General features: G+C 36.0%; 1 protein-coding gene and 2 long non-coding RNA genes across 7 annotated transcripts in view; 2 read left to right on the forward strand and 1 right to left on the reverse strand.

The window, feature by feature from the left end:
* LOC139969646 (uncharacterized) overlaps window positions 1-20,836 on the forward strand; it is a 335,050-nt gene that overhangs the window by 87,550 nt on the left and 226,664 nt on the right. The gene's annotated exons all lie outside the window — the stretch shown is intronic.
* The window catches only part of LOC139969635 (MAP kinase-activating death domain protein-like), an 84,806-nt gene that overhangs the window by 53,137 nt on the left and 10,833 nt on the right, over window positions 1-20,836 (reverse strand). For all 5 annotated transcript variants that reach the window (XM_071974762.1, XM_071974761.1, XM_071974763.1 and 2 more), the window contains exons 4-5: window positions 2,471-2,602; window positions 1,626-1,739 (exon numbers count right to left, since the gene is read on the reverse strand). In XM_071974762.1, coding sequence (XP_071830863.1) covers window positions 1,626-1,739; window positions 2,471-2,602 — 246 coding nt within the window. The remainder of the gene's footprint in view (window positions 1-1,625; window positions 1,740-2,470; window positions 2,603-20,836) is intronic.
* LOC139969634 (uncharacterized) lies at window positions 7,569-10,890 on the forward strand. Its single transcript, XR_011793774.1, has 2 exons — window positions 7,569-8,224; window positions 9,322-10,890. It is a non-coding gene; the product is annotated as an uncharacterized lncRNA (long non-coding RNA).

Genomic DNA, 20,836 nt, shown 5'->3' on the forward strand with positions numbered 1-20,836 from the left:
AGTTCAACCAAGGTGCACTATTGAGATACAATATTTACAAGAGATATTACAAATATATACAGAGAAACGCATATATTCGGACACACAAACACATACATGCCCTGACAACCAGCCTTCAGCAAGGAATAAAAAAAAAAAGGGAAAGTTACCTATATTAATATATTATAAGATATTTTTAGTTAATTACAATATGGAAGAATGACACAATTACTTCTAGAGGGAACTGAGTTCTGACATGTTGCAGTTTCCCTTGAATTTGGCTTCCCTTCATTAATCAAGCAATCTCCCTTCATTAATTCATCAAGCTTTTATACTTTGTGTACAAAACACAGCAAATGTAAAAATATCACAGGGCAAAGTTAATGATCATAAAGTCTACACATCTATGCTTTCCATAATAGATTGTTTTGCTCTATAAATTGCTTCCAGATCCACTCCCACACACTCATCTCATGAGAAACAGAATTTTAAAAACAAAAAGGGTTTCTTGCTATTTGCACGTATAAAAGAACCGACCCTTTCGTTAACTATCACTAACTGTTACAGAAGCCGTTTCGAATTACGTCCAAACTTGACGGGGAGAGTCACACCTCATACATGATCAATGAAGTCGTGCGATGTATATGTGCAAGATGCAGATACCGTGGGCGACCAATTCAATATAGACTGTCGTCACGGTAACCACGATTACCATCGGTCTCTTAAGTGTCATTTCCTATCCAATGAAAGGGCATCGCAGAGGAGTTTAAATTAAATCATGAAATATTAATGAAGGAGAAAATGACATCAATAGAGCAGTCTACGCGTCTCAGAAAATTTACAGAGAGCCATATTTTTTCGTCTGTTGTTAAAGCAGCTGGAGAATGCGTCTGCAGGGTTAACGTCTCTGGCAAAGCCAATGAGCACAAAATTTTTAATTTCTCAGTTTATTTCTGTAACGTTATAAAGAGTCTTTGAAATTCCGTGCGGGTTAGAACCTTTCAAAAGGTAACAGCATTGAGCCTTGTTCAACCATGTTTTCCTAGTCTGCTTTACAATGTAAGAATTGAGACAGAAGTTGTTACTGAAGCTTTTTTATTCTCTGGTTTGTCGAGGATAGGGAGGGGGTGGGATGAAGTATTTTCTAAGTATCGTTTCCAAAAATTGCCAGTGTTACCCGAGTAAATTTGGTGGGTAGCAAAATGTGGTTTTAATTTATGGAAGAAACTATTTGCATTTACAACATGACAGCAGAAGTATGGACGATGTGCATGGGGGGTGGGGTGGGGGGAAGAGGGGTGCAAGGCAAATTTTAGGGAGTTTTCAGGTTGTCTCTTTGACAAACAGGTCATACAATTTGGTTGTCCAAAAGAACAATGCAATGAACAATGACCAATATGTACACTGTAGGAATGATGAGGAGGTTTGATGAATAGAACACAAGCTTTCACCAGGAAAATTCCCCTTTCTTGTTTTTTTTTCTTGACCAGTATCCCTAAAGTGATGGAGTGTGATACCAACTTAACATTTAAAAGTATTGGGTGGTATTTAGTTACAAAGCAATCTGATCTTGGGGGTATTTAGTTACAAAGCAATCTGATCTTGAGGTAAAACACTTGTTTAGTAAATTAAAAACATACAGATACCTTGTTTGCATCAAGGTCCACCAACCAAACATCATCAGGCAGAAGGAACTGGGGTTTGTAGCGGAAGAATGTAGCTGGTACTCCGATGAGAAATGGTGTTGGAGCTAACAAGAGCTGTAAGGGATCAAAATCAAACAAAAACTGTAATATCTTGCTTAAATATCGGAACAGGTCCAAGGTAAAATTTTATAAATATATCAGTGTATGACATTAAGTAACATTTATATACCTTTAAAAGTTATACAAGTAAAGTAACATTTAATACATGGTAATATTTAAAGTAAGACGGTTCGTTAGAACACACAACTAGATACTTGGGGGAAGGGGAGGGGTTGGGAGGGGGCAAGAGGGTGATTAGAATGAGGAGGTAAGTTGACAGTGATGTAGGTGTCAAAAAGGTTTAATATAATACCATGTCACTCTAGACAGGTTACAGTGAGTGTGCAGAAGTTGTGATCATACAGGTAAGTGAGGAAGCAAATGTAAATAATATATCTGGGTGCTCCTTTAACATTATGTTCTTCACTTTATGGAAATTGCAACACACTAAATTCCATCCAACATTACAAAAACTCTGAATAGTGAAAATGGGATATATATGTTAATTAAATTCACAATATGCGAGTATTAGTTGAACAATAATCTTCTACAGAATGGGAGGAGATAAGATGGAGGTATTGTACAGTATGAGAGAGGGATCAAGATGGAGAGAGAGGGAGTGAGTTAAGAGGGAGGGAGTGAGAAAAGAGGGAGTTAAGAGGGAGGGTGGGAGGGAGTTAAGAGGGAGGGAGGATGTACAGTAGGAGGAGAGAGAGGAAGGAGGGAGGGGAGGAAGATATTATTACCTGTTCAGCAGAGCCCATGCATGTTGGCAAGAGTGGGATCACAGGGAACATATACTCCAATGGATAAATCATGGAAACAAAAGCCATGACACTCATGGATAGGGCATTGTAGTCCTTTGATTGCAGTACAACCTGAGTGAAGAAAGAAACGAACAATGTCATTTATGAAAGACACAGGTTGAAAAGAGAACTACACAACATTTTGGGCTTACTATACAACTACAATAGTGTACAAACAATTGTCCTTGTGCCATAAACCAAGTCTTTTATATTTATCACAAAGCATGTAAACAAATTTCTTTGTTTAATTAAGTCTCTACATATCATAAATTTATATCTAGCTCTCATAAAACATAGCCATCATTGTGCTGCTTGCAGAGGTTACAGTTACTGACTACAGACTACAATTGTCAGAGCGTCAGACATTATAACAGTTAGTCTATTTTAAGTCTATTTTGAGGCGCATGACCAACAGACACCCCTACAGTAATAACCCTTAACACCCAGGGATGACCAACGTACACCCCTACAGTAATGACCCTTAACACCCAGGGAATAATTTATCCAGTATCACATGAAAAAAATGCTATCCAATTCCAAAATGGGGAAACTGCTATACAAGTGTAGGGATGAATATTAGCAGTTTTGTACATGAAACCCTTGCATTTTATGAGCCTGGACTGAGTTCAGAACCTTCAAAACTGATATATTACATTTGAACATTAAATTATATACTTCCTTAAACCATTGACCATTTCTTTCCATAAGGAACAATCAATTCTTTAAAACATATGAAAAATTATAAACTTTCCAGAGTCAGGGATCAGAAAATCTGATTTTCCTACAGTATCAATCAGAGGTAATAGTAAGTGTTTGATTTAACTCTTAATTCTGTCGTTTTGTGTAAAAGTAAGTTGGCCTGACGTTTCCATCCTAGCAGGATCTTCTTCAAAGGCTAAATGACAAGTGCCAAGTCAAAAACTGAATGACAAATTTTGTCTTTTATATTATAACAGTATTCTTGTAATCTTGTGTACAATTAATCCCTGCTAAACATTGTTGGACTTGTATATGAATCTGACCATCTGTACATATACTGTAGCAATTCGTGTAGAGATATTGGATAAATTAATCCCTGCATATAGAAAGATCAAATATGCACTTTATGGCCAGATATATACAGTATAATTACAAAAAGAAAGAACATGTAAGGAAAATTTCATTTCAAGCTTTCAACCTTTCTAAAATTCTGGTTTACATAAAAGATCTTTACAATCATTCATAAAAGGACTTTTATAAAACAAATTTGGAGTTTAAATATACCAAAAGTGACAGATATATACTCTTCATTTGAAGGGTACTAAAATTTACATTGAGTATTGTAAGTACAGTACTTACTTCTACACAGTATGGCATGTACAGTACACGGGTAAGAAAAATCTTGACATTTCAGGAAAATTAGGTGTTCACATCAGCGGTTTTGGAGACTTACTGGTGTGGTACTTAACAGGTACAGTATATATGTCAAGAAATAACGTAAAATATCATGAAGCTTGAATGAATTTTTACCTTTTTTTCACAAAATTTCTATATTGTTCTATACAAATCAGCTCTGTTTACATACAATACGCAAACTATGCATTCTTCTACGGTATTCAATATAAGATTAAATTATTCTGTGCATTTTACTGGTGTATTGTGTAGGTGGTCAATTCCATGGTGACTCGCGTGACATTTTTACTAAAATTCCTCTCTATTTGATATCATTAAACAAATAAAGAAATTACCTGGGAGAAAAGCATTCATGTAGCAGTGAAGGTATGCCTTAATGTTTACAACAGTAGAGAAAAATAATACCTCAAGTATTGGGGGTGAAATTGGCGAAAAACTAAATGTGACTCGCGTGACAGATACTATTAGCAAAAATCAGAATGCACACACAAGTGTTCGATTTCTTATGTCTTATTAACATTTTTCCAGTCACTTTTTATAATCATACCGAAGTTGAAAAACACCTCTACCTCAATTGCTATGCAATTTTGAAAAAATGTTGTAACGCATGAAAATAACAATGAAGATGTATTGTGACTCGCGTGACAAGAAAACGTGACTCGCGTGACAAGTTCACTTTTCGGATAGTTCTAGACCAAATGCAGTAGTGAATCGAAGGTATAGATCTTGCATAGTGAAATATAACATTCATTGGTCTAGAAAGAGTCCAAAAGGTACTTCCCTTGGGAATGTCCAGATGATATTAATGTCCCCGAGTTACCTTCATGACTGCAGACAGTAGGTAATATACTGTACGGGTTGTACAGTTGTTAAGGCAATATATCTTGTCAATTAATATAAATAACAATATTTAGTCTGTTGAAGTCACTCATTGAAAGTTATAGAAGAAACAAATCTATCAAAATGTGATTCAAATTACCATTCTCATTTGTCATATTTGAATAAACCAAAAGTGTAATATTTGAGAAGATACATTCACTCATAAAATTTTGGGAATGATTGAGCAGTTAAAACCTTAAGATTGTCAAGTCATAGCACATAGCATTGCCAGATACAAATATAGATTATGTTTTAGTATATCACTAAAAAATCAGTGACATGTGCTAACTTTCCAAATGTGGTGATAAAATAAGCATTATATTGCGATAAATATTCATGATTTTAATTTCTGATATTTCAAATGAAATTATTATAATTAGTTGCATTATGTGTGCCCATATTATTCAAGTTGCCTAATTAAAGGGGAATGGATATATGATCAATATCTTTAATCAATGATTCATTCATCAAACTATAACATCCCTGTAATTTTCACACAGTAAATAGGTAGAAACACTGTCTTGATTGACGTGACTCGCGTGACATTCATAAAGGGTGATTTTCTCCAAAATTTGAATATCTTCTGAAAGGAAAATTCAGTAATCCTTTTGGTATCTATGTGAAGACTTGATATTCATAATTTGGAGTAAAACTATTGTGCAGGCAAGGAGAAAAAAAAGAAAAACAGTCAATTTTGTGACTCACGTGACAGTAAATCAAGGGTGTTTACTGTTTTCAATTCACCACTGTTGTATAATGCCTTGATGTCAAAATAAAATTGAAGCTATTAAGTGAGCACTATGCTATAGCAAATATAATTAGTCCAACACACAGTAAATAGGTAGAAACACTTTCTTGAATTGACGTGACTCGCGTGACGTGACTCGCGTGACATTCGTAAAGGGTGATTTTCCGCAAAATTTGAATATCTTCTGGAAATGAAAATTCAGTAATCCTTTTGGTATCTATGTGAAGACTTGATATTCATTATTTGGAGTAAAACTATTGTGCAGGCAAGGAGAAAAAAAACAAAAACAGTAAATTTTGTGACTCGCGTGACAGTAAATCGAGGGTGTTTTCAAGTCACCACTATTGTCTAATGCCTTGATGTCGAAAAAAAAATTGAAGAGCGAGCACTATGCTATAGCAAATATAATTAGTCCAAAAAACTGATGATACCTATGATTACTATGTACAAATCTGCACAAAATGAAATTTCACTGTATTTTTCATAATTTAGTTACAACAGGAACCATTTTTTATTACCGGCCCCATAATAAAAAAAATGATGTTTCTGGGTGAAAAAATTATTTTTAGTAACTACAAGTATTCTATTTATTGGAAACTTATACAATTTTATTGTACAATGATTTTAAATTTTTTGGTATGATGTTGACCTTATCATGGAATTGACCAGGTAATAGAGCTCTTCAAATTTGCATAGAACATCACACAATTAACAGCTCTCTAGCATACTGAGTGCAAATACCAACCAACTGACAATTAAAACAAAATATATACTGTAAGTGATCAATATCATTGTTCTGGCATTTTTTTCTGCATTCTGTGTCACCAATCTGGCCTGATATGCAATGGTCATTTACATCGGTTAATGAACCATGCATGGAGTGATTAGTGCTATTGTACCCAGGCCTTAATGATATGTGAATATTGGCTGTACAAGTTGGAAAAGAGCACTATTAATTACTTAAACTTGAAAAGCAATGTATTTAAGAAATTATGTTTCCTACATTGACTGTATAGTGGTAATGGCACAACCGGTCAGTATTAGTTTCTATCATACTGTGTACAGTAGTACCTGCATGTTTTACCACTAGGAATACTTCAACACTAGGAAAGAATAGAATGTCCATAGCTTGAAGTACAGTATTTAACAGCTTCTGCATTGCTATGGTTACTATAATGTAATATATATATACTGTACATAGTATGTTTAGTAGTGTATTTTATCATGTAGATTTGGGGTGGAATATAGAGCCAGGCTTGCAGAATTATAGCCTACAATTCACTGCAGGCGTGGCGGAACAAGAAAATTATTGGGGGGGGGGCTAATGTGCGGAGACTATCTAAGCGGAGCGCCACCACCGGTTGGCGCGGAGCGTACAAGAAAATTTTGTTTTTTTTCAAATCCCCAGATGGCCGGAAACGGCACTTCCCGAGTGTTTCATGCTGCGAATACCTAGCTCTAAAATATGGGTCTCAAGCCTGCAATTTCTCAGATTGCACGTAAAAATCTGTAAAAACATTGTAATTTGTATATTCGACGGTGTTTAAAGAGAGTAGCTATTACTCGTAGTGTATACTCACAAAGGTCTATAGCCAGGGGACGGGCCGAGGGTCCCCCAGCAATTACTAAAATTATTACACCTATAGTATACGTGTGCATCGGACAGATCGACAAGTATGCATTGAAAAATGGGCAGATGCACGTTTCGGAGCCTTGGTAAATATTGGGGGGGCTTATCATGCATTTGCCCCCTCAACTATTTCATTGGGGGGGCTGAGCCCCCCCAAGCCCCCCCCCCCCGGTTCCGCCGCCACTGATTCACTGCACACCCTCAAAAATACCTGAAGTTCCTTCCCTGCCTCAACTAATATTGCACTTTCCCATCTACCTAGCCTAATAACTGGTAACATTTTAGCACTGCCCCCACCCCCCTTGACCCTCCTGCAGGTCATCACCCATCGGCTCCTCTTTGCGATATCTACCAATCCCGAAGTATAGAAGCCTGATCTGGTGATGTACTGTTAGGCCGTGGTACATCCCTTGATTTCGTTTCATTCCGTGCAACTCAAAGAGGGAGGGGATAATATGTGAATGATAAATATGAAAATATTATTCTGAATGGATATTCAGTTGTCCCCACTTGCGATGCTGGTATATATGCTTAAAAATCGGTAAAAATCTAACAGAAATCGGGTCCTTTTGCGTTATTGTACGAGGCTATTTTCTACCAATCAGAAATGTCGTACGAGGGACATTCTTGAGGTATACACGAAATTTCGGCGAATCAACCAATCACAACGTTTGTTAATATTGACAATTAATTGTTCCGAAAACAAAAATGGCCGCGCTCAGTAGTGGAGGTGTTACACGAAAGTCGCTTCGAGAAAACTGTATTATACACGTTAAAGATTGCTCTAAATCAAAATTTATTGAACTGACAAGTAATTCATAAGAGAGATTTAAGAAATTTGCCTTGGAGTGGACACAATTTGATTGCAAGGAGGCAGAAATAGCCAGAAATTCCGCGATCGGCCTAACGTTAACAATGTCATAATTTGTTGGGGAAGTTTTACTACATCGAGACATATGATGATACCACATTGAATGTTACAAACGGTTTTGCGACATAAGTAAAGTCAAAAGGCAGGCAAGACTCGCTGAAAAACGCGCTGCAGGTATGTACTAGTAATTTTGTCAAAAATATGTAAGATTCTGTATAAATCCATTTTTTCCCAACCAGCCACTTAATTTTAGTTAGGCCTAGGCCTAGGCGGCTAGGGCCTACCACTGTTTTTCCAAATTGCCCACTTGGAAAAGAAATGTATGTTCGGCGTAGAGCTCAGCCAATTTGACTAAACTTGGCGAATTTTAACGTACACAATATAACCACTTTGCAAAGGTAATATAGCGTTAGAAATATCTTGCTGGTGCAAGGCATAATATCTACTAGTACTAGGCCTATGTAAATTTTACCCTTATTCAAATCTGGCTTTTCGAATTCAATCCAGAAAAGATATGCTCACACACAGTATAAGGTCTATTAGTAAACAGTTTGACTGTGATGTAAGCAACACCATTGCCCAGCATATTTCTTTCAAATGTCTCAACTTGTGGGTTACACCAGGCTGACAAAGCAAATTACAGGTTTGATCAAAAACACTGCATATAGCCTACTGCATATAGCCTATATAGAGCATATTTAATCAGCAAAATTTAATTTTCTTGTTGTAATTTTCTTGTCATCATTCAAACATGAGCAATATACGTAGTCCTGATACACTGATGGTATGCATGTACTTCTAAGTTCATTATGACTTATGAGAATGGACCCTCAATAGGAAGAAGACATATATAGATTAATTTTTTTGTTACGGCAAATACGGTAAACAAAATAAAAACAGTATTTACAAGGGTATATGTATTTTGAATTTGGAAATGTAACCTTTTCTGTCAACTTGTGTTAAGATTGCGAGGTAACTTTAAATGCCTTTAAGAAATTCAAAGATTTTGCTAGAGCATGTTGCTGAACATTGGCAATTTATTCTTCTTTCAAATTTTTAAACATAAAAGTTAAACTCTAAATATTATTTTCCTTTTTGATTATTGAATGATCCTAATGATTAGGGAGTGAAAGTTGGGAGCAAAATGCTTTGAATCTTAAGTAACAAAAACTGTGGAGGCAAATAATCCTTGCTCAAAATTTTAAAACTTACCTTTCTTGTTGCAAAACATTATCTAACAGCTATTTTTTCTTTTAATTTTACTCATATAGAAACGGATGTAAACAAGCTGAATGATGACGCAGATGAAAACGAACTGCCAAGGAAACGCGCCCTCTGGTCCGACAATACAAGTGGTCCAAGAGAGTGGAGGGAACGCCACGTTTCCGAATGAATGCTTCATCTGTCATTCCGTCAAAATGAAACCTTATAAGTTCACAAGGAAAAGACTGGTAGTGAGACTTTTGAGGTGTGAGATTGTTAATGGTGGAAAGGATATAAGAATTGTATACCCAGTTGGTTGCTCTACGGGGCCAAGCAGGCATGAAACCCATGAAATGGATATCAAACTCAAAGACGCTTTTAGAAGGGATTCCAAAGGAACATAGGGCTAAGTCAGTTGATAAAACTAGACAGAGGTTGCCGTCAACAAAGACCTTATGATTGACTTGGCATGCAGAGTCAGAAAAATTTCAACTTAAGAAGCCAGTAATGGTTAGTAATGTTGAAACCTTAACCAAGCAAATTGTTTTAAGCAAGCTATCATCAGTGTTTGACCCTCTTGGAATTATTGGGCCTATTATAGTAGTAGCTAAGATTTGAATGCAAAATAATTGGGGAAAAAGGACTTGATTGGGATGATCCTAATGTAGGGGGTCTAGAATCTGAAATCAGAAGGTGGTTGGAAAATTTAGTTAATTTAGACAAAATTGATATTGGAATATGCTTGTGCCCAAAGGGTAAGGCAGACCAAAGAATGCATGTATTTTGTGATGCTTCAAGTGATGCATATGCAGCTGTGGTTTATTTAACAACCATGGGGGTAAATGGAATCAGGGTGCAGCTAGTAGCTTCAAAAGCGAAGGTGGCTCCTGTAAAAGCTATAAGCATACCTAGATTAGAGTTGTTTATTTGAGAAACATTACAAAGATTTGTCGTGTGGAAATCCTAGATTAAGTTAAGTTTTTGTGGTAAAGTAAATTTTACTTAGAAGCGGTTATAAATTCCCTTCAGACTGTACACAATCCAAGATCTATTGCATTTGTATCAGTGAATTTTGGTATAAGAACATACCATATAAGCATACATGTTTAATTTAAAAGTGTTTCCATGTGTTCGTGTCGAATGTAGACAGAAAGTGTTATATATAAGTTCAATATTATGTGATATAAATGCTCCAAAAATATCTTACTGTACATAGATTTGCAGTAATGAAGAAAGATTCTTGATGGTTAATGTATGAGTAAAATGTATTAATTTTGTTTTGTTTTTTATACTTGAGGTAGAGTACCTCATGGAAGGGGAGAATGTTCTAGAGAGTAAAGTAGTCTAACAATTTTGCACCTGCTATGTTATGAAAATAGGCAAATGCTTTCAAAATGCCATCTATTGTTTGCCCAACCATTCTGTTTTTGTTATGTAAAATTAGCATGTATTGTATTGAGTTACTGAATAGTGTGTTTTTAGAGACAGTGGTCAGTTGTAAACTGTTCTTCAGAGAGAAAGGTTGAGTGAGAAATGAGTATAAGACAAAACACAACTTGTAAAGACTGAGTAAAAGAGAAAGAGAAAAAGAGAGAGATAGAGAGATGAGCAACGAAATAAACGAGAGAACAAGCAAATTTCCTTTTGAGTATTATTTCACTTTGTCTGGTAAACAATCAGCCTTGGCAGTCATCAGGATGGGAAAGGATTTAATTTTTCCGAATGAACGAAATGCTCATGATCAGAGATTGTAAGTTTTTTGTTGTTGTAAATTACTAGAAAAAAATTGTATTTGGGATGATGTGGCCATACAGTATTTCAGGAAAATTGAGTATTTTACTTGGAGTGCTGTATCAGTCCCCACCCGGAAGTGTGGTAGTTTTTTTTTTTGTATTTAATAGTGAATATTGTATTTGGAAGGATGTAAGCATTCTTTCAGGAAAATTGATGAGAGGGGGTCTTATTTTAGCAATGCTTGGACTTAACTAGGAATGGTATCATGTCGTCCAGGGGAGGTAGTATCTCTCATCTTCTTGCACCTCGAATAGAGTGGATAAGCATCTGTCTTTTGAGTCATCAGGCTTGAAAAAGTATTTCACTTTTGAATGAACAAAGTGCTCATAGTATGAGTTGTAGTCAAATTTGGTTTGGGAGGGTATAGCATTCTTTCAAGGCAATTGAGAAAATCTTTATTTAAAGGAAGTCCATGTTACAACCTACTCAGTCAAACTTCTCTAAATACAAACAAAGATGTGGATGAAGTTTTGAAGATTATTTGAAATTTCCTTCCTTTTTGTTCTCTACCATATATACTCAATCCTTTCAACTGATTAAAATGGCCTTAATTTATTAACTGGCTAATAAATTAGTAGGATTTTTAATAATTAGTGCATTTAGATAATTAACAATGTTTTTTAACTAATTAATCTAATTAACCAATTGGTTAATTAGCTAACATATTTTAGCAATCATAATTCATTTATGATTTCATTCAAGGTCTGAAATAGAAAAAAATTGAGTGAACTCCCATGAAACTTGCAGTGTTAGTGTACTTTCTCACTTCAGTAAAACAGTAGTAGTGGAACTGGTATATGGGTTTTAAGTATGGTAATGTAACTCCCTTTTCCATGAATTTTCTTCTCGCTTAACCACAACCATGCGTGGGGATAAAGCAATTTGTGATTAGCAACTCCTAATTCATCATTCTGTGATAAATTTAGCCCCTCCCTCGATCAGTTGCACGGAAATTGAAAACAGAGCACATAAATGCCCTATGTACCATGGCCTATGTAGTCTTCCTTTGGTTTTGGAGTCCAGACAGGTACAGTATTTAAGAGAGGAGTGCAGTAAAATATGTTATTTCTAGTTGTGTTGTGAATTTGTTGGTAGAGACCATCATTTTTGCTGGCTATTCTAGACTTGCTGACACACTGATAATGTACTACAGGTATGTGGACCGTTAGATGTATAATGTAGCAGCTCACTGACTAGTATGTGACTGATCAGTTCATTTGACTATATACAGTGCTCAATATTCCATAATATTGGGCAAATTTTTGCAAGATAATATTCTCCTAAAAATCTCCTAAAATCTTCCTCCCCTTCAGAAAATCACCTCTAACAACCACAACATTCTCCTCACTTCAGATAGACTCCAACGAGCCGTCCCTGAAAAACCCATCATCGCCTACAGACGACCACGCAACCTACGAGACCTTCTTGTACGTGCTGCTGTTCCACCTCTAACTTCTAACCCCACACCCATTCAGCATGGTACCTTCAAATGTGATCGTACTTCGAGATGCATCGTCTGCAGCCACCACATTGTTGAATCCAATTCCATCACCAGCCACAGCATACAACTCACACACAAGACTAAGGGTCACATCACTTGCACTACCACCAATGTCATCTATCTGATCTCTTGTAGAGTTTGCGGCATCCAGTATGTTGGCGAAACCAAAACCACCCTCAAGAAGCGATTCTATGGTCACAGATCCACAGTCAACACCATGAAGACTGAGACCCCAGTTGGAGAACATTTTAACCTTCCCAACCATACCATTAACGACATGTCCCTACAGGGGATTGAATCCTTAGGTAGCCGTCCTGACCTAGTACGTATCAGCAGAGAGAGGCTCTGGATGCAACGCCTTCGTACCATTCAACCTCATGGGCTGAACATTCAGGAAGGACATGACTAACTTTCCTCTGTTCCCTACTCCTTCTCCCCTTTCTCCCTTCCCCCCCCCCCTTTCACTCTTCCTCTCACAGCTCTCTTCCTCTCACAGCTCTCTTCCCCTCCATTTTTCTTCACACCTTTCTGTCTTTGTCCCTCTCCAGTTTATTCCTTACCCTGTGCCTTTAATCCTCTCTTTGTCCCTCCACAGTTTATCTCCTTCCTCTCCTCTTCTCCTGTTGCTTTCTACTTATAATCCCCTTTCATCCATCTCATTGTGTTCACCGTGCTCATTAACCTGTCTGTATTCTGTGCGTGTTTTTGTCCCCTCTGTTACTGTAACTTGTCATTTAGCCTCTGAAGAAGATCCTGCTAGGATCGAAACGTCAGGCCAACTTACTTTTACACAAGATAATATTTTAACGGGGCGAAACTGATGCCCCAAATAGTCCCAAACCCACTCGATACCCATGCAAAATAGGATACTTATCAGGCTGCGCACGACTGACCAGTGCAGCTACTTTAGTATCCAATGAATGTAAAAATATAAAATCCTTGGTCAGTTGGTCAATGATTGAAAATTTGAATCATTATCAGTTTACAAACTTGTACTACAAATGTGACCAAAAATTTTTTTTCACAGGCTATACATGTAGACAAAACAGACAAATTGTTGTTGTTGTAAATTTCCTTAATTTATACTTCAGGGGAATAATTATCCAGTAAAATTGCATCACAATATGCTTTACAAAATGATCAAATTGCTTTACAAATCCAAAGTAGACAGTGCAGTTGCTCCTTGTTTTTACAGTACAGTACTGTACATACCTGTAGGTTTTTTTTTTTTTTAACATCTACAGGTAGGGTATATTTGGTATTTTATACTAGGAGACAACATTCAGAGCGAGCAAAATTGCTATGTTCACAAAATCCCTGCAATGCACCTTTAGATAATCTAACCATACTTTGTGAAGTTTTGGGAACATAATGAAACTATATGTATGAATTAATTGTCAACATTCTTCTGTGTTTTTTTTTTTTTTTTTTTTTCAGATGAGTATAATTCTTTCAATATATATGTGACATTTAAGCTGGACATACTCTTAATAAGATCCAACTTGTACTGACATATGTTTACAACTATGAAAGATCAAGGTCAGTTCCGTAATTTCAATAAACTCGTGAACATATTGACAATTTCGCTCTCAACTTGAGGATCATTCGGAAATTTAATTTCCATACCATACATTTTTTTTCATGTGACAATTAAATGGGGGTTATACACTGCACATGATTCACAGTAAGTTTTCTGCTCGTTGCTTCTTTATTATTTTAAGTTATACACACTGAATGTCATGCGTAATTGCGTAAATGAATTTACAACTTTGCTGAACATTGTTCATACTACAGACATGTACTGGATCCAAATGTTTGGATCCAGCCAGAACCGGATTTGGCCGGATCCTTCCCAAAATATGGCCAGACCAGATTTTACCACTTGAGAAGAAATGAAATCAGAGAAAACAAGAATTACGACTAAAGATTACTGCTCTTTCTTTATCCACAACTTGTTGAAATATGCTTAGAATGTAGTTCAGGAAGTTTGCATAAATTCATTCATTGGTTACATTTCTTCATGACAAGTTCTTACTTTTTGCAGAAAAGATACTCAAGTACTAAGTTTAACATACTGTACTACCAACATCTTTTTGAGAGATACTTCTGCAAAGACATCAAAAAAAACAAAATTCATCCAAAATCTGAACCAGATCATGTTTTAATATCCGGTCGGTGCATCCCTAGTAAATACTGTACCTACAATAAACAGTAAAGTTACTGTAGTGCATATATAGCTTAAATTTCTGTCTCTGTTAAACATAGTGTACGGGCTACCCACTAGTTGTTTACCAACTTGAACAAATTTTATACCGATTGTGTACACAGCAAAGGTGTGCTTGTTTAGTGACTGGCTTATGAGCAATTTGGCATCGTTTTCTAGACGAATCACCTTTATATTATAGCTCTCAGAGCTGTTAATGAGATTTCCCGAAACCTGTTCTTCAGAATAACAGTCCCATGTCACGTAACATAAACTTCAAATCTTTCTTCTTAAGTGCATGCACCTAATATGCACAACTTTAAGAGAACTCTTTAAGTTCTGAAGTATGAGTCATCTAACATTTTTACACGGTGATTGTGAAGTGTTAATGTGTTTGCTTTCGGTTGACCATTTATAAATAAATACAGCATTGACCAATTTATAAACTATCTGAGATTTATGCCATGTGTTGGTGAGGAGACACAGAAGTGAGGGGTGAAGTAAATTTAACTAGAAATTCCAAAACTTATTGGTTTGGATATTTACGAGTGACGAGCTTACCTGTCTCCCCACAACCTTAGCACTCCTGCTATGGGTTGGTCATAGAGGGCGCACAGTGTTAAAGGGTAACCAGTTCATTCTAGGCACGACCGGTAGAATTAGAGTGCTAAGGTTGTGGGGAGACAGGTCAGTGAGGAGCGAAGTAAAAATTGATACTTTATGTGTAATTCTCCAGAAATAACTCCACACATGCAAAACCTAGTTTACTGTATAGTATAGCACTCATACATATCCCATAATGCAAGCAGTACAGTATATATAGAAAAGGTACATGTACAGTATTTAAAGAGCTCTGGTTTCTGCTTCCAATGCTACCTGGAACTTTTCATCTCTAATTCATTATTCACAGCCCAGCTACAAGCATATACAATTATAAATTATCATATATAAATATCACAATTCCCAAATCACTAATAAAAACAACCCACAGAAATCCCAGAATAATGAACAGGGTACAAGCATGCATGCCTCATTTTATTTTATTTCAATTTTTTTGTAGACTTTATTTTTCTTTGAAGTATTGCTCCATAGAGTAACCAAAAAACACAACAAAACAACAAATTAACACCCTCCCCCCCAACATACATAACTATAAAATCCATGTTAGCCTACCAAGTGCACACTAGACTGTAGCCTCATTCATCCACTTCACTTAACAATATCTTGTAATTAGATTTACTCCATCTCTGTACAAATCTATAAGCACTCTCTGCAGGTTCAACAAAGTGCAATCATTTGTTTCGCAGTGAAAATTTCCTTTACAATATAATCTTGTTATGACCAGAATGTGACCCACGAGATGGTGTTAATCCCACTCGTCGATAAAAACCAACAGTCACCAAAAAATTTACAGAACTATTAATAACCTTTCAAAATTTTGGCAATTTAATCAAAGTTTGATTTAAATAAATTCAAAGAAGTCTTTTTGCAAAGCAACTTTGCATAATTATCTCAATATTTTCTTTCACAGAAAATAATTCAATTTCAAAATCAAGGCATTCATACAGTTCTTGTACTGTACATACAGTATATAGTACAGTATGTATGAGTGAACAGCAGTTTAAAAACAGAATAGTCTTTTAGTTATATACAAGTACACTACTGTACTTCTGTAGTACAACACCAAGTGAATGAAATATGCACAATACATACAGAAGCTCAGTCAAAATATTTTTCTGGCTGATTCCAAACAATAACTTATCAAAACAACAATTGTTTCTCTCTTTTGTTTTTTCAATCAACCGGTAGTTCATCAAAGTCCCAATTTTTTTTTTTTTATCAAAATAACTGATCACAACGAGGTGTGGATAATTTACTGTACCGCAGCAACTGTATCAAAAGATAGTATTGCTTTAAATGGCATGGGGAGGCTATAGAATGTATTATTTTTTTTGAGCCTGATAATATACATGTATACACACACCTCCCCATTTTTAACCTGTTTTGTTGCTGGCACTCTCAATCATTAAACTACCTACAGTAGGTACTACAGGTACAATCCAAGATAGTCTGGATAACATTTAATACTGTACTGTACATTAAGAATGACATTACAATGCACAAGTTGTACAAATTGTGGATCTGCAGTCTGTATTCTGTAATCTGCAGGAATTGTTGGTCGACAGGCACATTATTTAAACATTGGACCCAGTACCTTAATTATGCAGTAATTCACAACTTGTACAGCCAGAAGTTTTGCACTTTACGTGAGTTGAATGATAAATGACGTGGAGTGTTGCGCTCTCAAAATTTCTTATTTTACCCCTCAACACCTTAATCCCTAATTACACGCCCACATACTGTACAGTATTCATTTGAATAATGTGATGTTCCTCTTTTAAAGAAGAAGACAATCAAATATTTCAAAAGATCGCCTTTAAGCCACAAACCTGTCTTCAGTGTCCTTGAAACGAAGGTTGTGAAACATAGGGATAACATAAAAGAAAATAAGGCAGTTACTGTAATTCCATTACATCATCAATGTGCATGATAAGCTTAATGTTTAATCATAAATAAGACTAGATTTGAGAAAAGACTGAAGGTAAAATGGTCAATGTTTGATGGATTTTATCGGGAGTTGCATCTATTTTCATGATTTCTAATGCCCATCGGAGTGATCAAGACAATGAGGTTCATATGTGTCAGTAGACCTTTAAAGGTAAGCTGTATTGACCCCAAATATGCTAGATTTTCAAAATATGGTCACCTTTGGTCAAAATTCTTATACTGTTTTCATTACCACCTTAAAGGAAATTTACCTCACTGGGACATTCAGTCATCTTGTGTGTTCATTTGGAATGTACGACAACAATTAAGAGGATAAACACCTTCAGCAAAGTACTTTTTGAAAACTTCTAGCAAATATAGCATGCTATAATTTGGGGCCTATACAGACTACCTTTAATATCTATAGATAGAGGAGAGTACATTACAATTACAAAGAAGTGTGCATGTGTGTTTGACCTACAGAAAGTATGATACTGTTAAGTTCTGTAGAACTGTTAGTAACATGAACTGGTGCACTTAAATCAATAATTCACCACATACGTACTCCATGATGAATAGATTAATAAACATATACAATAGTGCTGTTAGAATTATGTAAATCCACCACCACTTGAACTGCATACGGTACAACTACTGTAATTTAGAACTATAAGAACATAAAGACTGGGGGCGGTTAAATAATATATTTGTTCAAACATGCCTGGTTTACTCTGTTGTTCAAACAAGTTGAAAACTGAAAACTGGTAATGTATTTGATCAATCAACAATTTTTTTTATCCTTCTGGTAAATATGATATCTTAAAGACTAACATCACCAATGTGACTATATACAGAACGAAAGTAACTGTGCACACGCATAAATACAGGTAGCTATAGCCTCTATACTTACTTTAATGTGCAAAGACAGATCCAACAGTACTACAGTACATATAGCTGGTATAGAATAAACTTAGTGTACCCACATACTGTACAGTACTTCAAAGGCATTCTATACTTCCGTACCAGTACTTGGCTACTGTACTGATACAGTGTGTACTGTATTGTACAGTATGCCCAGTATTGTTGACAGTACAGTACTTTGTAACTCACTAATTTTCTGCATTGAGTAAATTATACTAATTGATGACAATTCTACTCTGTCCCGTCCCCTCCCCCCACCGACATATGCATCCCCCACTGCCCCTCCCACCCCCCCTCCCCGTGTTTCAAATTTAAGATACATCTTTAGTACTGTAGTCAGTAACTCAGTGCTCCAAATATACTTTCTAATAAGTGGCTATTTTTACTGACACACGTTTTGTAGTTTATACTTTTCTGTGTTGCAAATTACAAGTTAAACACTTTGCTGGGTTGAGTAGTAACCAATGACTGACTTGTTCTTACTTTTCCCCTTCCCCACACCAACATATTTCTTCTCCTCCTTCCCCTACCAACATGCCCTTCCCCTTCCCACATCAACATATCCTTCCCCCTCCCCCGTCCAGCTTTCCAACAAAAATTATCGTAGCACTAACCTACCATATAATGACCTAATTCTGTATCACCAACCAATCTCTCATTCTTTAGTACCATGTACACTACAGTACTGTATTCAAGTTACAACTAGTACTATAGGCCTACTGTATAGTGTAGTGTGGTACAGATATATAGTGTAGTGCAATCAACCCTCTCTTATCTTGAGGTTTTCACTATACTGTAGACAGCAGTCTGCAGTTAACATGAAAACATCCAATAAAACATTGGCATATTAACATTAGTTCATGACATTTATCATAACAGAAAATGAAATTATAAGTGCACGAGCACAATACAGCGAATACTTGAGAGTTCAAATTTTGTGTAGCAGATTTGAAGGCCTGCTCTGAAATTTGTCTCATGATACATGTATACTATAAGTGATTCCCTTGTGCACATGTACAAAACTGCTCTACAGCATTGCAATCGTACACAAACCGTAGCAAAATTGACCATCTGCAACCTATCTGCAATATGATTGTGAACACTAAAACTGACTTTTGCCTATAACTACGATTCATTCAAATCAGACTGAAACAAGTTGTACACCTGTTCATCTTTGAATAAGAAGACCAGTTGTCTATGGCACTCTATACATACTGTATTCAATATACCAGCCCCCCCCCCCGTACCTCCCCTCAACCCTCAAAGCACAGGAAACAAATTATTTCTTTGATTGACCCATACAAGTACATATTCTTTTTCTTTTGTTCTTTAGTTGCACTCAAAATGTGTTTCTACTGCTAAGACTAAAAAAAATTCACAATAAAAATGTTTTATGGTCAATTGAACTTAATTATTTTATGTGAACTAACAAACCTTTTAAGTTTCTAATTTATTCTAAAATACCGCATCTTTATTTTAACTTTCACATTCACACAGCAATTCCCGTTCTTTTTTTATCGCTCTGTGTAAGACACTTAACTGCCTACGTACCAAATTTAAATGCCACCCATAACCGTGAGTTTTTTTATTTTTAAAGATTATTTCGCTTTACTTGTGACATACTTATCTATGTACAAGCGTACTCTCAAGTATAAAATTATCATTCCATTAACAAACCATTCTGTATCAAATTCATCCCTATAAAGAAACCCGATTACGAGTCGAGACCACTCGCAAAAGATTTGTTTGCTGTGTGAAGCTATTTCTACAAACAATCCTGAGTGCCTAAGAAATGTGTTTGGCTTGGTTAATTAAACCTCTCATCATGTAACCTTTCTCTCACAATGGCACACAGACTTTAAAGTAAACTCCCATCTTTGGAGAATCCTGCCGAGATCTTCCTTATCATTCCGTAATTTCTTCGTCACACTTTCGGGGATCAGGCATTAAACTACCGACCTTCTCATCTGTAATGAGCTGATGATACAATACCTACTCCCACAATGGGAGATTCCTTCGCATAGTGTCTAGAAAAACGGATGTTCTGTGCAACGCCGTTACGAGAATGGAAACTCAATCTGTCCACTTAAAAACTTGCTGACGTCAAACGACTTCGTCACGAGAAGATGGAAACTACGCAAATCAATTTCTCGCTGAGCTAGGCAGGTGGAAGGGATATAATATACTCACAATACATTGTACACGTACTGTCTGTACGTATATGCTTCCGAAACTGAACCGTGAGGAACCGTATAATATAGTTACATGACAATGTACAGTAGCAATTTAATTTGGTAAATTGCAGTGGGAATGGTTTTGTTATCTTTTTTATGTATACAACTGTGTTGGCGACTGTAGTACAAATTGTACATAGGTAGATCTGTAAGAAAAGCTATTCAATTTATGCAATCTTCAAAAACACATTTAAATTTTAATTTAGAGTAGATCAGAATCATTCAGTACTTTAATTTATACACACTAAATAGTCCTGAGTACTATTTATTATTTAACCATATGTATACAGTAATAAGTATGAACTGTGGCTATTAACACTATTGGTTATATGCATATAGTGACATACAGTACAGTATAACCATTGTACACTAGTTAATGAGAA

The sequence above is a fragment of the Apostichopus japonicus genome, chromosome 7, assembly GCF_037975245.1.
Source record: "Apostichopus japonicus isolate 1M-3 chromosome 7, ASM3797524v1, whole genome shotgun sequence".
NCBI lineage: Eukaryota > Metazoa > Echinodermata > Holothuroidea > Aspidochirotida > Stichopodidae > Apostichopus > Apostichopus japonicus.